General features: G+C 32.9%; 1 protein-coding gene across 2 annotated transcripts in view; it reads left to right on the top strand.

The window, feature by feature from the left end:
• Positions 1-18187, top strand: part of LOC140436522 (sialin-like) — a 60035-nt gene that overhangs the window by 30915 nt on the left and 10933 nt on the right. For both annotated transcript variants that reach the window (XM_072525408.1, XM_072525409.1), the window contains exon 4: positions 9348-9522. In XM_072525408.1, the coding sequence (XP_072381509.1) occupies positions 9348-9522 (175 nt within the window). The remainder of the gene's footprint in view (positions 1-9347; positions 9523-18187) is intronic.

Below are 18187 nucleotides of genomic sequence, written 5' to 3'. Positions count from 1 at the left end.
AACGATACTCTTATTTCTGTAGCATTCCAAAAGTCTCTTTGAAGGACTAGTATAGACATAGAAGAATTTCTCTGAATAGATATTCTGATCTATCTATTATGTTGCGTATTGGTAATTCATGGAGGTCTGAAGTCTATTTGGAGGACTGGTACAAACAGAAGAATTTCTCCGAATGGAAATTCTGTTATATCTATTCTGTTGCTTATTATAATTCAGGGTGTACTAGAGCGAGCTCTATTCTGTATCGAATTTATCTTCAGAAACTATCCCATATCAGTGAGGCATCACCCTGAGAAACACCCACTCTTTCCGTCACGAACCGCTGTGAATGGCCTTCTTCAACTAAAGCGATAATTCTTACAAGGTCCAACTAAAAAATTAAATTACGATTCATTATAAGTCAGGTTTTCACAAATATTACCAGAATAAAATTTTCAAATGTTTACACCTTTGCAAAACCAGATCAATTAAATGGGTGTTTAAATAAAATAAAAAAGCAAAAAAAGGTGTATGAACGGCTCCGCGCCTTGTACGAATGGGTGTATTTCTAGCGTGGTATGTGACTTTGAATGACTCTCTACCGTTTTGACTTTGTCCGACTGTGAGTCTGTGTTTTCTCTAAGTCTTTGTTTCCTCTGGAGCAGTGAAAGTTGTTTGGCGTAAAATTTTTAAGTTTCGTGCCTACTTGACATTGTAATCGTTGTTTGTTCGTTGTTTGTCCATCGTTTTTGTGGTAATATGGCCAAAAAAAGGCAGAAAAATGTTGTAATAATGAAAGAAAAGTTTCGTGCGTTGAAGAGGCTAGATGCTAGTGAAACGGCTAAGAAGATTGCTGTTGATATAGGTGTAAGAACTAGCTCTGAGTAACTGGAAAGAATCTAGAAACAAAATTGAAAAATGGTGCTCATCGCAGGCTTCAACAACTGAAATAAAGAAACTGAAAATGATGACAAACGCTCCTAACAACCATATCAATGAGTGTTTGTATCTTTGGTTCACTCAAAGGAGGGAGCAGGGATTACCAATCTCAGGGCCTATATTAAAAGAAAAAGAAATTGGATGTAATAATGATTTCTTCAAGGGAAGTGAAGGATGGTTGAAGAGTTGGAAAAATCGGTACGGTGTGCGGAAGCTACAGATATGTGGTGATAAACTGTCTGCTGACCCAGAAGTTGTCGAAGTCTTTAAAAAGATGTTGCACAGCTTACTAGAAGAAGAAATTACCGGAGACCAGCTTTACAATTGTGACGAAACAGGTCTCAATTATAAAATGCTGCCGACCTCAAAACAAGAAGACAGTGCACCAGGATTCAAGAAGAAAAAGGAAAGAGGGACAATTTTAGTCTGCAGCAACGCTACAGGATCTTACACACTCCTAGGATTTATCGAAGAGTCAAAAAAACCTAGGACTTTCAAAAACTTCAGAGACTTTTCTTCACAACCAGTTTGGTACCGTCATCAAAAGAGTGCTTGGATAACCAGTATTCTATTCAAATAGTGGTTTCACAATTAATTTGTATCAAAGGTTGAAAAACATTAAGCAAAAAATAATCTACCGAGAAAGGCAGTCCTGCTGTTGGACAACGCACCCTCTCATCCCGACCCAGGAGAACTAAAAGATGGCGAAATAATGTTTCTTTTTTTGCCCCCAAATGTGATATCCTTCTGTCCGCCGATGGACCAAGGTGTTATAGAATCTATTAAAAGTGTCTATCGACAAAAGTTACTGACGGCGTTGATTGCTAGAATAGATGAACGAGAAAACGTTACAGAGACTATAAAAAAAGTGGACATGTTGGATGTGGTGATGTGGGTGACACAAGCATGGGATGACATAAAACCAACAACAATGGTAAGGTAATGAAGGAATCTGTTATACCACAAAATATCTGATGAGTGGACGGGAGAAAAACCAGAGGAAGGTACCAATGAAACTTTCAACGAAGAAGAGATCGCTGAACTGGTAAAGAACCTGCTGGGATGTGAAAAAATGAAGGAAGACCAGGTTAACAAGTAGTTGAGTGCAGACGAACAGAACGAATTAAACAGACGGCGATATATTGAATATGGTGTGCCAGAATGATGATATAAACTCAGACAACGAAGGGTATGAAAAGCACTGACAAAAATCCGGTCGTAATGAGCCACTTCGAAGCATTCAAGTCGTTCGAGACTCTGCTATGCTACGTTGAAAATCAAGAAGATACTTGTGCAAGTGACGTGATGCTCTTAAAAAGGATGAGAGACATGGCTTCAAAAAAACGTGTACAGTGTGAAAAGCAGCGGAAAATAACCAATTTTTTTAAAAACTAATGTGTAAGTTGTGTAACCGTTTGTTTTTAGTATGGAGCATATAGTATGTATGTACTTATAGTTTATAAACGTTTAATTTTTGTTTATAAGAACAGAAATACAGCTTGAAAACTCTATAATGTTTAGGTTTTTATTTTACCTTTCTTATCTATGTAATGTATGTACATATTTTATTTTAGTCCTGATATTAAATGCATAAAACGCTATAAACTATGTATTGTAAAAATTTCAGGCCATTTACAGCTACATACACATTTTTAAATAGTGATATCCGGATTTTTTCATATCCGGATCGGTCGGTCGCCACATTTACCCAGATGTGGCAGGTTATACTGTATTTTATATGAAAAAGTCCTTTAAAACACGATAATCGCCCAAATGAAGCAAAAAATATCTCACCCCCAGGCCCAACTTAGTTTTTCTAGTAAATCATTAGGTTTTTACCTCGGATATGATGTACTGGCTGTTATAAAGCGCTAGGTTAAAAAAGTTCTCTTAAGACTTGTTTACACGAGTAGAGTTGTGAGGAGAGTAGAGTAGCGAGTAGAGTCGACTCTACTCGCTACTCTGCCAATAATGGCTTGATACCGTTCACACGAGGAGAGTTACAAGTATAGTACTGATGCTAGTATAGTGTGGAGTGGGTGTTTGTTTAGTACAAAACGAATTCAAGAAAAAAAAATTATTCAAAACTGTTTAGCTATTGTTGCAAATGCAACTGAGGTCGCTGAAGCTATCGATGATGAGGTAAATAAACAAAGAAAGGCGTGGATGAGAGAGTGGCTTAAAAGAAGGAATATACACGGGCCTCAGCTCTTTTATCTTGATAAGAATACATTTTTTATTTCTTATTGAGCCTTCAGTTTTCTTGTTTCTTTTTGCACCTTTCATGATTGCTTCCATAGGAGTGAACCATTTCACGTTCGGAACGTATACATCGGCTGAACCTGAACCCGATTTTTTTTGATTTTTCTATTTTTAAACACTCTAGATTATAAGTGCACCTTATATTCTTAATTTTATTTCTGTAGTGTACACTACCTAAATTCCATAAACACTGGTATTCGCCAAACATCTCTACAAGTTTTAAAGTGAAAGTGAAATGAAGTTCATCTTCGGTGAACTTCATTTTCACTATTTACACAAAACACAACTCCAGCCGGAATGACAGCGTCCCTATGCACTCTCCTACCTACTCTACTCTACCAGAATTAACCGCGTTCCATGGGTAGAGTGCGCAGGCGAGTGGATATTTTGGCGGTGGTGGTGGTAGTAGAGTAGAGTTACTTTGCCACATGTTGCTAGTCACTCTACTCTACCACGTACTATGCACTCTACTTGCTACTTTACTGCGCTGAGCGTTTTTACGGGTAGAGTTACTCTACTCTACCAAGTACTTGCATCATTACTCTACCCGTGTAAACGGGTCTTAAAAATGTATTTTGAAAATGACAGCCTACTTATGGGTTTCAGATTCTCTGACGACCGAGGGCCGCGAAACCCAAGTATCGGTTGTCATTTTTTTCGAGTTCTAACAAGTCTGTGTGTGCTAAAATTGCAGTTGTTTTGTTTAGTCTACAATCCATTTGTCGAAATTACGGCGCGTAATAAGGTTGGTTGTAAATTATAGAAAATTGTAGTGTGTTTTGTGTCGTAATAAAATGGAAAAAAGTTACGAAAAGGAGCAAGAGAGACTTTTGAAATTATGGAATGAGTTATTATCAGACGAAAAACAAGAGACTTTAGACTTTATAGATAATACTTCAGATGATTACTTGCCCAGTGATTCATCATCAGATATTGAGTCTGATGAAAGTGCATTGAATTTAGAAGCAAGGAAGAAAAAATTAAAAAGGTAATTATTATGTGAAACATATCACCAAAAAACTTATTAACTTATTTTCCTTTTTGTTGTGTTGTTTACGGCTTAAGGATTAAATATTTGTATATAGTTCAGTTCTAGTTATCCATTTTTAAATCTAAATAAAACGTTTCAATGTTTCTACAACTATAGTTCAACCTTCAGGATTTTTTTAACTAAAACATAATCACTTTTAGGTTCCCTATAAAAGCAAAGATTTCTAGTGATGAGCTTCCGCCTAACACCTCAATACCTTCAGTTTCCACCACTAACTGCGAAACTATGAATTTTTCAAGATATATCTCAGTGATGAACTTCTGCTGGATTTGATTGTAGTAGAGACCAAGAGATATGCCCAACAAACCAAAAACAAACCTATGGCAGTTTTCTCGCGATTACACAGATGGAAAGATACTAACAGGGACGAAATTACCACATTCTTTAAAATTGTAATGTATATGGGTCTAGCAAGGTTTCCAAACATGACGGATTACTGGTCTAAGAATCCATTATACAGCAATCATGTATCGTGTAAAATGTCAAGAAACCGATTCGAATTAATTCTCAGAATGCTACATTTCAACGATAATGAAACGGTTGATAAAAATAACCGTTTAGGAAAACTAAGCTCTTTATTAGAAAAATTTACCAATAAATTCAAAGAGGTCTATATTCCGGAGAAATCTGTCTGCATAGATGAAACACTGGTACCCTTCAGAGGGAGATTATCAGTCAGACAATATATCAAAAATAAGAGGTTCAAATTCGGAATAAAACTGTATAAACTCTGTTGTAAAGATGGCTATATATACGATATCAAAAGATACTGTGGACAAGATAAAAATTCAGATAAACCTGCTACAGTTTCGACTATTTTATCACTTATGTTGCCACTTTTAGATCACGGACGCATTTTATATATAGATAATTACTATACTAGTGTCGCATTAGCGCATGAGCTACAAAAGCGTAAAACGTATCTTCTCGGTACTTTAAGGAAAAGTAGAAAAAACAATTCAAAGGATGTAGAGACCCAAAAATTAAATAAAGGAGAAATTTACGCAACAGAAAGTAATACAGGGGTAGTTGTTTTAAAATGGCAGGATAAACGTGATATTCTTTCTCTCAGTACTATTCATACTGACACAACCACTAACATTTATATCATAGATCTATCCGATCAGTTGAAATCATATTCTTCCGCTTTGCGTAAAGGGATCAAGTGGTATAGAAAACTTACATTTCAAATATTACTAGGCTCAGCAGTAGTAAGCTCTTTTATCATATATAAAATGATGACAAAGGCCAAAATATCAATTACGGATTTTAGACAGAGTATTGCACTAAGTATGTTACAAATGCATGAAGTGGATGTCCCGAAGGTGCCGGAAAATGACAACATAAAGCATATTTTACATGAAGTTGCTTCAAAAGATCGTCGAAAATGTGTAGTATGTTATGCGAAAATAAGTGCTGAAGAAGGCCGAAAAACTGCTCAGAAGAGGGACCAAAATCAAAATTTTCATGTGATGCTTGTAATAAGTTTTATTGTTTGTCATATGTTTTTGACGTTCACGATTATTCTGTATAATTCATAAAAACTGTTTGTATTATTCAATTAAAATAAAAATGTTTTTTCATAAATCCTTATAATTTTTTAAAAAAATCTTTAATGATAGTAAATACATAAAAAGTGCAGAGCTCAATCACTAGTATTACCAGCCAGGCCCATCTGTCAAAACTTCCATATAGATAAATATGTTTCGAAGCACGGCAGTTGGGTTACAGACTTTTATGTTAACGCTAGTAGTGACGGTTGCCCTATGGGCGTCGGGGCGTGTACGACCACAGGATCAGGTGGCGATTAAAGTGTTAAACATGTGATAAGGATACTGATTTATAAAAGTGTAACAATCGTAAATATGAGGGCTGATGCATAACATTTGAAACTATATGTATCATACTATTGTTCTGAAGCAATTTTCTTGTGACATTTTAAATTAATTACTATTTAAATGGGAATAAGCCACAATTAAAGGTTAAAATACGTTTATTGACGTTTCAATTTCCACTTCGAAAATCATTCTCAAAATACAAAAAAAAAATAAATAAAACAATTTTTTTTTTTAATTTTGAGAACGATTTCCGAAGTGGAAATTGAAACGTCAATAAACGTATTTTAACCTTTAATTGTGGCTTATTCCCATTTTAATAGTAATTAATAGACTTCGGCAAATATGCAAATAAAAATGTAGAAAATATGCGCATAAATATGCACGTGTTTACCCGAAAATATGCAAATATTTTACAAAATATGCATACAAATAAATAAAAAAATCGTAAAATAGTAACAATTTTATTTAAAAAAAAAAGTGTACATAACTAAATATTTCCTACTATTCATTAAGATTTACATTTATTTTAAGTAACTACATCATTTTTAAGTATGAATAAACTTATTTAGAATTATGGTAACAATAAATGACCAAGTGGTGTTCAAAATTTTCTAACAAAACTTGTGGCTTCTGTCTGAGTACATATATTTATATATGGAAAAACTTCGTTCAACATCAACTGATGTAACGGGAGCATTTTTCAAACTAACCAAAACATTTGGTTCTAAATTAATTGTTTCCGAAATATTTCCAGCTAGAACACTGACTACTTCAGAAAGAATATGGTAACCTTTATTTTTTTCCATAGTAGCTTCAAATTTTTTTAAAATATCTTTTCCAATATTACCTCTAACGTTCCGACAACATGACGCAAATTCTTTTATTAATGCTGTACTTTCGAACAATGACAGTTTTGTTGATTCTAACTGAGTAATTGTTTTTTGAACAAAACTAAAATTTGATTTTATAAATGAAAGTTCTTGTTGAAGCAAGTTACTCTGAAAAGTTTGTTTAGAATCCAAAAGAGATTGGAAACTTTCATCTGTTAACGTATCAATTATGTTCTTTATTTTAACAAAATGATCTGCATAAAAATTAGCTGCTTCCAACCCATGTTCCCCATCGCGTTAAAATAGGTTGTGGTGGAAGAGGAATGTTAGGTAGCATTTCTTTATAAAGTTGAATTCTTATAGGAGATTTAAGAAATACTTTTTTGACACTGGATATCATGGTATTTACAAGAGGAAACTTTTTTCGTATTTCCTCTGCAACTCTGTTTAATCCATGCGCTACACAAGTAACATGTATTAAATCTTGGAAAAATATTTTTAAATTTTGTCCTGCTTTCACCATATAAGGAGCAGCATCCGATAAAATAAGCAGTAATTTATTAGAAGGAATAGTTGTCGGAAGAAAAAAAGTTGCTAATGTTTCTTGTATAAAACGCGAAATTGTTAAAGCATTTGTTTTCTCAAGTTGCTGGCATGAAATAAGATGAGATTTTGGTAAGGTATCTTCTTTAAGAACACCAATCAATAAATGAGCAATATACTTTCCTGAGGAATCAGTGGTTTCGTCTACAGATATGTAAAAATAATTATCTGCAATTTCTTCCTTAATATTAATTAACACCGACGAGTATAGCCCGTTCACATTATTTCTTATTAGAGACCGATCACTTGGAACATTAAGTTTGCAATATTTTTTTAGAAACGAACGAAAATTTACATTTGCTAATTTTGAAAGCGGTATGTTTGCAGACACTAATGCGCGACACAAGTCTTCATTAAAAGTTTCTTGCTTATCTAATTTTTTTGAAGTAGATTGGAAACATTTAGCCATTGAAGTTTGATGTTTTCCTCCTATTTTTCCTTTTTTTGCAATGTGTGAAGCAGTTCTCACATGTTGGTCTATCTGAAATTTCTTCTCACATGCTATCTATAAATAAAAATAAAAACCTTTATTTTAACCCAACCTTTAAAATATAAAAATATACAAGGTGTTTTTGGTTAATCATATAACTGGTTTGGAAAAAAAACACTCGCTAAGTGTTTTAAATGCAGTATTAATCCACAAATTAGTTTTTGTTACTAACCATTAGTACATCATATAACTTATTTTAAAATTCAACAAAAGTTTTTTTTTTGTTAATTCAATTACAATAAAAATAATTGTGTTTTAGAATAGCTGACTTCATAAAAAAAAGTAAAGGTGAAAAATTTTTCTAAATACACACCATTGTATTGTACCATGGACAATTTTTTCTCACTAAAGGAAGCTATTTTTCGTTTAAAAACAACCTACGAGTACTAAATTTCAAGTAAATACGTTTATTGGTTTTAAAGTTATTGTTGTTATTAACTAAAAGAATTTAATTTTTTTAAATTTTAACACCCTGTATCTCGAAAAGTAAATAAGTTTGACCCCTCATTAACTATATCGTTTTGTTCAATTTTTCGAGAAGTATCTACAGTCAAACGTTGTAAGTGTCATTTGTAAACACCCTGTATGTATGAAATATTAGATATTTAATAGAAAATATTAGATACTTACAATTTTGCCACAGACTGAACAGTAGATTTTTCCCATATCCATAGACAGCTCTTTATAAGGTTTAATCCAAGTTGAAGCACTGGTTGTTTTAGGCATTATAAAATCACAATCTTCCTTTTTGTTACGCACAACGAGTGTTTACGCTTTGAATATCAAAACAAAAATGATTTACAAATCTGAGCATCAAATTAGAAATGTTTAGGTACCTAATTCAATAAACTGGGAGATTTTAGAAAATCCCTAAATTAGGAACAAAACTATTAGCCGTTTACCTGCTGTTAAGATACAATAAATTGTAGATAGATTTGGGGATTAGATCATAAAATGCAAATGAGCGAACCCTTAGCGATTATCCAATAACTGAATGCCTCAGTGACCGAGACTTTCTAAGAATGTTGAGGGCTACTTAAATTGATCTTCTTTGAAATTGTAAATGTTTTGTACCTGTAGAGATTACGTACTTAGATCATTTCTTGATTAAAATGACTACAAAATTTTATACAAGAATTGAAATAAATTGGTATGTTTAAAAATTTTCAAATACAGTATAAAAATCTGAACTTTTATGCACTTTATGCAAACTTTTATACAAATATGCCAAAATATGAAATATTTGCATAAAATATGCACAATATGCAAAATATGCAATATGCATATTTGCCGAAGTCTAGTAATTAATGTATTATACTATATTTAACAAAGAAAAATAATAGTTTCTTATATAGGGTGTTACATATCCATGTATACACGCCATTTGGTCTAGATGGGCGCCACCTCTAGAACGAAGTCGTCTAGCTACAATAGCTTTCTCTGGAAGTTATATCGGAACAGTTGTATCGATGCCACTCTGTTCAATTTTGGCATCAACTCTAGGATGGTCTAGTATCTTCTACTTTTTTGGTAGGTATTAAACAATTTAATCATTTATCTGCCACTATTAAATTTTTATCTTTATAACAATATGAACTTGTATAATTGGTAGCAATAAAGGTATTTTATATTTAAACAAAACATTAAAATACCTTCGAAGCGTTTGTTTTTACAGTATCAACTAAATATTTTAACACTTTGAGGTTTTAAAGTCATAATAACAATGTACGTTAAACGCGTAAATTGCGGTTTTAAAACAAATTGGAGTAAATACGTAAATAATTAAAATGTTTTAACAATGCTATTCAAGTAAAATCTTATGAGACTAAATTATTCTGGTATTTGTTTATATTAAGTTAAGTTTTTGCAATTTCAAGATTGTTAATGAGATATTATATTACATCTTCTATAGTAAGGTACACTAGATATGATACGTTATTGGTCGAGTTCGGATTTAAAAGCATAGGGAAATGCAAAAAAGCGCTTAAAAAGCATAAAGATTTAATCACAAAAAAATTATTATCTTATACAAAAAGTAGCATGAAAATAACCGTACAAATTTTGACAAATAATTTTTTACGAAAATCAGACATTATTCTTCTTCTTCTTCAGATGCCATCTCCGCTACGGAGTTTGGCAATCATCATGGCTATTTTAATTTTTAAGGCAGTAGCTCTAAAAAGTTATTTTGAGCTGCATCCAAACCATTCTCTTAAGTTCTTAAGCCATAAAATTCGTCTTATTCCGATGCTTCTTCTGCCATCTATCTTTCCTTGCATTATGAGTCACAGGAGGCCATACTTCTCGCCCCACATCTCATGTCCGAGATACTGTAGCTTTCTTTCTTTAATTGTAAGTTCACTTTCCTTCTCTTTACCTATTTTTCTCAGTACTTCATTGTTCGTAACTCTATCTATCCTATACTAAAACATATTATATAATAATTTCTAAGTTTAGCTTAAGAGCTAGTAAGTAACCTATTAACCTATTAATAATTTAAAAATAAAATAGAATAGATAGATAACTGAAACAAAAATTCTTTAACTGCTTGCCTTACGAATTAATTTAAAAATAAATTGTAAAAAATTAGACAATTTTTTTATTGGGATATTTTAATATATAAAAGTAATGAAAAACGCAAATTAACAAAAAAATAAAAAATAAGACATATTAAAGAAAAAATGAACCCTTTAAAAAAACCAAAATTATTATCCCGAGTTATCTCGTTACAGGAAAATTAAGTGCTAAAAAAGTTGTTTGCCAATAAAAGCATAGGTATATTTTATATATTTGATTTAGTGTGATAGTCGTTGTAGCATGACACAACACATAATGGCACTTGACAGTTAGGACACATATATCTCGTTTCTTTTCGAACTCTTTTTCCGGTGTTATCACTTTTTCTGCTACACATTGCACACTAACGTGTCGGATTATTTTTCTTCTGTGTTGAAGGAACCTATTATTATATTACAAATAAGGGCAGAGGAGCGAGCTCCTATTATGCCCAAAAATAAAAAACATCCTTATAAAACTAATACCAATTATAAAGTTAAGTAAACATAAACAATTAAGTATATCATACAAAAGTTGAATTGTGAGACAATAAATAAATAAATAATGCTGTCCAAGAAAAAAAAATCCTATAAATAAAATAAACCACTATCAAGTTTATTTTTAAAGATGTTAACACTAGTTGCCGATATGGTGTCTTGATCCAAATTGTTCCAGATATTAAAGATTCTATTTGGCAAGAAGTTCACCCTGGACCTTGCAGTAGTTTGTTCCCTTTTTAATTTGTATCGATGGCCTCTTAATCTTTCGTCTTGATTCAAAGTGAATATGGTGCTTAGGTTCCCAAAATTATGTTTTAAGATACGGAAGGACATAATTAGATCACCTCGAAGACGTCGCTGCTCGAATGTCGTAAGATGAGCCATGGATAATCTATCTTCATAGTTAGGTCTTACACGACCGTATGCCAGACGTGTAGCTTTACGCTGAACATTTTCAAGTAGGATCTTATCGCGAATGAGATCTGGATTCCACACTGGTTCGGCAAACTCAAGAATAGGTCTAACGTATATTGAGTAAAGTTTACTAACAGAAGTTAGAGATATACGTGTAAAACATTTACGGATCAAAAACAGTTTCGAGTTTTCGATTTTAATATTCTGGGAAATGTCTATTAGAATGATTATACTGGAGTGATAGGTTTCAAATATCATTTCAATCACATTCATGCAAAATTATATTTTCTTATAGTATCATCATCATCATCATCATCATTGGTGCTACAGCCCTATAAAAGAGCCTCGACCCTCCCAAGTCTATTACGGCAGTCAGTTCTATCCATTGCCAACTGTTGCCAGTTTGCTGCGCCTATTTGTCTACCATCCTCATCTACACCATCCCTCTATCTGAGTTTTGGTCGACCCCTACTTCTATCTTTCTTATAGTATACCTTTCCATATTTTCTGGTTATAGGGTAATCGCTGATATGCTGGTCAACTCTATGAACTCCTCCCATTGTAAAATTGTAGTCATTTACTACTATTGGTTTTACCCTTTCTTCATTTCGTTTTTTTAAAACTATAGTATTATCGACAGTGGAAAGTATAATTATATCTCTTTTATCTCGCCATCATAATGCTAATAATTTTCCACATTGATAACCAACGATATTTCCTTTTGGGACTTTTTTTGTGTGCATGAGTGGTAGCATTTCTTTTCTATTAGCTTTTGCGGTTCCATAAGTGTCGTGTTTTTGCGCCCAGTTGAGGAGAAGAATAAAAGTTGTCAGTTATAAGGCAATAGCCTAAGTCGAATAGCGGCTCCATAAGAGATAGTACAATTTGCGATGTCAATCCGTACATTGCATAATTTTGCGCACTTTTTGCACTTTCAGCCAGTGAACTTTAGTTAAGTTGACTTAGCTATTACAGAAATAAAAAATAGTAACAGCAACGATCCTGATGGGTTTAACACAAAAATTATTCAAACAATTAAAGATATAATTGTTCAACTTCTAACAACTTTAATAAATCAATCAATATCTTGTAATACTTATCCTCAAGTTTTCAAAACTGCAAAGGTAGTACTTCTGTTTAAGAATAAAGGCTCTATTGATGATTATAACAATTATCGACCCATTTCTTTGTTGTCCACTTTATCAAAAGTTTATGAACGAATTTAAAAAATCAAATTATTCTACATTTTGAATCTAATAAACTGTTTGCCATAAACCAGTATGGATTCCGAAAAAATAAAACAACAACTTTAGCTATTGATCATTTCACTAGTAATGTTTTGGAAGGGTTTGAAAAATATCTTGATACTCTTGCATCGTTTTTAGATCTTACTTTTTGATTGTGTCACACATAGTATTCTGCTTAGAAAACTTCCTTATTATAATTTTCATAGTGATGCTATTCAACTAATTGATTCATATCTATTAAATCGTGATCAATATGTTCACTTCAACCATTGTGATTCTCAAAAACAATCTCTGTTGTTTGGTGTCCCTCAAGGCTCGGTTTTGGGTCCAGTATTATTTCTTATCTATATTAATGATCTAGTGTACTCTCAAAATGAAACAGTTAACACTGTTTTATTTGCTGATGACACTACTTTCTATGCAAGCTATCACCCTTCTGAATTCGACATCCTTGATTACCAAACATCTGAAAAAAACTTATTCAATTGTAGTATCATACATATCATACATATAGTTGCCTATCATAGTAATTTTCATTCTCATTTGACATATGCTATTCTCTCCTGGGGTCACTCTTGTCATATTGATAAAGTGTTTGCACAACAAAGAAAGTGTGTTCGTATTATCTCTGGGCTCTGTTATAGAGCAGACTGTAGAAACTCCTTTAGAGCTTTACACATTTTGACTTTACCTTGTGTATACATTATGCAGTGTCTGTTGCACATTAAACAAAATCTTAGTCAATACAATGCGCATGTAGATTTTCACAAGTATCCCACCAGATTTAACAATAATCTTATACCAGAATTTAGCCGTCTTGCGAGATCCAGAAATGGTTCAAGGTATTTAGCCATAAAATTCTATGCTATAACTTAGTGCCAGCTAGAATAAAAGCTCTTAATTTTCATCAGTTTAAGGCGAAAATTAAGAGCTACCTTATAGTGAATGCCTTTTTTACATATGAGGAGTATTTTACCTCCGATTTTAATTTGTTGTAATTGTTGTAAGTATATTTTAAAACACTGTATCTATGTTTTGTGTTTATATTTATGTGTTTATTAACTATATTGACATATTTTATCTTTGACTTGTAAAAAATACTTTTGTATTGATTTATTACCAATAAACCATCTATCTATCTATCTATAATTTGCGATGTCAATCCGTACATTGCATAATTTTGGTTGATAACTTTTACACTCACACAACATATAACTTTTTATGCCAAATTGAGCTCTCTTGAGCGGAATGTACTGTTTCCATCCAAGTCGTCCTTTGTATAACAAACTTTCGTCTATTGTAACGTCACGATCGAGAGAATAGCACTTCCTAATCTTTTTTGAAAAGTGTTCATTAATAGACCAAATTTTATTTAGTTTAGGATTTGGATGCTCGTTTGGTTTATATTCTTCATTTTCTGTTCTTTCAACATTCAGCGCGGGATATCTCGGGTTAATAATTTTTGTTAAAAATTGTTTGGCCAAGCATACTCGTTCTTATCTTATCCTTAGCGAATTTGGTTTCTAGTACTCGTACAGAGTATATCGGAATAAAAGGAAAAAGACAGTTAAGATTTATTTTCGTGTATAGTGCGTCTGTATATCCGCTTATACGTATTTCGCCCTAAAAGGGCTCTTCAGAACGGCTATTCACAGTCGCTCTGAACGTGAAAATAAATCTCCCTTTTTAAAGAGAAGTATTGTCAAACTTTAATTTTAATCATCTGGGACTTCTCCTCTGTGAAGACATTCGTTGAAAAAAATTTTCAATTATTCGAGAATAACTTCACTCCCCTCCTTCAACATTTCTACAAGTATTCCATCTGGGCCCGGAGCCTTATTGTTCTTTAGTTATGCCATAGCTTGTTTTATTTCAAAGGTTCTATGTTAGGGGGTATTTCTGAGTTGACATTGATTATCTTTCTCTTAAGATCTTCCTTTGCAGTGTTGTTTGGGTTCTTGTTTGAGGAATATAAATCACGGTAAAATATTTGAGTAACTTATAGGATTTCGTTCTTTTCTCTTATTTCTTTTCATCTTTATCCTTCGATGAGATTTTTATAGGCTTTCGTAAGTTTGATCTTAGGCATTTCAGGTCTCGGTTCTTTTCTATTATTTTTTCTACCTTGTTTTTATTATAGATCCTTAAATCTTCCTTTACTCCCTTCTTTATTTGTTTATTCAATTCTTTGAAACCTCTTCCGTAAAGTCTAAAACGTTATATAATTTTTTTTTATCTAAACAAATAACTTATAGTAATTTATGATGTTATTTAGTGAAAGTTAGAATTCTTGTCTTGCAGCCATACCGTCTGTGGGCATCTTTTTGGAATGTGTTGTTCCCACCGTTTAAATCTCCAAATGTCAAATCGCTGGGTTTGAGATACTGAGTCTGCTTCAGATACTGCCTAAAGATACTCTATAAAGCAATCTATCTTAAATTTATGTGGTAAGGGGGAAGATTACGTACAAAGCTGTAATGGGATATGATTTGAAGCCATACCGTTTGTGGGCATCTTTTTGGAATGTGTTGTTTCCACCGTTAAAATCTCCAAATGTCAAATCGCTGGGTTTGAGATACTGAGTCTGTTTCAGAACCTGCCTAAAGATACTCTATAGAGCAATCTATCTTAAATTTATGTGGTAAGGGGGAAGATTACGTACAAAGCTGTAATGGGATATGATCCTATTTTACCCAATGATTTCTAAGCAAATAGTCATTTTTTGCAAATTAGTTACTGTCTTTTGTTGTGTTGTTTTATTTTATAAAACCAGTACATTTTCTCTAGTAAATTTTATAAAATAATGTACAATAAAACAATTACGTTTCTACTTAAGCATTTAATACAGGTACGGGAAATATCATAAAAAATTTGTGACTAATGATTATTCATCGTTAATAGTGCATTATCTAACATTTTAAGTATCCAAACTAACAAATAATGTGTACTTTAAAATTTTATTGATAAATACATACGTCTGTTATGTCTAATTATATTAAGTTTTTAAAAAGGTTTTAAAACTGCTTTCTTGTGGCATTATCTAAGTTAAATATCATGTTTAACTGGCATAACTTTTTTACCATTTTCTAAAAGCGAGCAGTTTTTTAGGCATATTGAACCTATAATGTCTGTGTCAATATTCTTGCTACCAATTTTATGTTTTTAATCAATCAATCAATTAGTTTATAACGTTCTATCTACTCTGTCTTCTGATTTCCAGTCTCCATTTATCTTGGTCGTTCCAAAAGTTTTCTTCGACTCCCCTGTCCCGTAAGTCTTTATCGATTCCTTTTCTTCGACTTAATCTCGGTCTACCTTGCTTTCTTCTTCCATGCAGTGTTCAGTTCAATACTTTTGGTATTCTGTGTTCATCCATTCTTTGGACGTGTCCATAACGTCTTAGTTAATTTATTCTGATGTCCTCTGTTATATTGTGATTTTCCAGCCGTTCTTCTTCAGAAGTCCATTTCTGTTGCTTCTAATGCTTTTAAGATTTTTCCTTTCAGGTCATACCTCACTTCCATATGTAACAATGCTTTTTATAATGCTATTATAGATGTCTTTTTTTTTTAGAGATTGTTTTGTCTCACAGTACACTGTTTAATTGCCTAATGGCTTGTCTTCCCTGGTTATTTCTATGTTTAATTTCTTCGTCTAATTTGCCATCGTTGGTTATTTGCATGCCTAAATATTTATACTTTTGACAGTGATTTATTTCTTGCTGTATTTCTTCCAAGATTAGATTTTGTTTTATCTTTCCCCCAATACACATGTATTCAGTTTTCTTGATATTCACTTTTACCTCCATAATTCGCATTCTTCGATAAGTTTACTGGTCATATATTCGAGGTCTTCATAGTCTTGGGCCATCACTATCTGGTCGTCTGCAAAAATCAATGCGTACAATATTGCGTCGTTTAGAGGAATTCCCATGTTTCTGCATTTTCTTTTCTACGTCTTCATCGCTTACTTCGAGTAGATCTTAAACAAAGTAGGACACACGCAGCATCTTTGTTTGACTCCTTTGCTGATGGCGAAAGCCTTGGATATCTCCTAACCTTTCTTTATTTTATTTGTGTTGTTCTTGTAGAGGTCTTGAACAGCCTTAATAAAGGTTACACTAATATTTGTTTTATCGAGAGCTTCCCAGAGTTTTTGTTGTGGCACACTATCATAATCTTTTTTAAGGTCCACGTGGAGATGTATTGGTTGATTTCGTGCTACTTTTTTTTCGATTAGGTGGGTAACAGTAAACAGATAGTCAATAAATGATCTACCTGCTCCAAAGCCGACCTGTTCTTTAACCTCCATATTACATAATTCATTTTCCATTCTCTTTTTGATGAATTTCCCGTAAACTCTCGAGATGGTGCTAAGGACTTCGATTCCTCGATAATTATCACATACATATTTACTTCCCTTCTTTATTCGTTGCATTTATCTAGGCTGATTTTTGAGATGATGTCTTTTGTCTTATCTTGTCGAAGAGATCAAAGTATTTTCCAGCTTTCGGTGCTTCTGCTTTTTCCCCTTCAGTAAGTGTTTATTCTGGAGCAGTTTCTTTCCCAGCTTTCGGTTTTGTTCTTAGTTATTGCATCTCGTACGTTTCTTTGGACTATTCGATTTTCGTTTTTACTTTGATCGGTATTTATATTTAAGTGTTTGTGGTATTTTTCTCGTTTAACCTTTATTTTTTCTTCGATTTCTTCATCCCACCAATATGGCTTCCTTCGTTCGGTTTTTTCATATTTACCGAGGGCTTCTTCTGCTGCACGTTTAAGACATTGTTTTATGTAATTGCAATGGTGCTCAACACTATCAAAGTTTTCTTGTAAGAGCTTTTCATCGAGTCGCTTTTTGTACAATGCCTTTGTGCTTTCATGGTTGAGGCTATCCAAGTTGTAGTTGGTTTCTATTGTTTTTTGCTCTTGTTCCTCGTTGTGTTCTTTTTTCGTTGGCTAGTCGTATGGGCATTATTTTAGCCTTTACTAGGTAGTGGTCGCTTCCATATGTGCTTCCCAAAAACTCTCTTATATATTGAGTTGCGTATTTTGTCGGGCGATCACAAAGTCTCTAATGGATTTCAAATTTCTTGATTGTTGGACAAAAGTGAAATTTATGTATTTCTCGGTGCTGGAAAAAGTCGTTAAGTATTCTCAAGTTGTTTTGTTCACATATGTTGATAAGCATATCTCCATTGTCATTTCTAGTATCTTCTCCAATTGACCAACTATTTTATCTTTAACTTTTTTGCCAGTTCTCGCATTTAGGTCTCCTAATAGGAGTATTCCTCTTGATGTTCCTATTTTTGATAGTTAGATAAATGCTCAAAGAACTCTTCTTTATCTTTTAATAAAGCGTCCTCGTTTACTGCATAGCTGTCAAGAATGGTGACTTTACTACCATGCAGGGTCAGTTTAAGTTTGATAATGCGCTGATTCACTGCTTCCCAGGATGTTATGCACCTTCTAAGTCTTT

This window comes from Diabrotica undecimpunctata, chromosome 3 (genome assembly GCF_040954645.1).
Source record: "Diabrotica undecimpunctata isolate CICGRU chromosome 3, icDiaUnde3, whole genome shotgun sequence".
Lineage (NCBI taxonomy): Eukaryota > Metazoa > Arthropoda > Insecta > Coleoptera > Chrysomelidae > Diabrotica > Diabrotica undecimpunctata.
The sequence above is the reverse complement of the archived record's forward strand: the minus strand, read 5'-3'. Positions and strand labels throughout refer to the sequence as shown.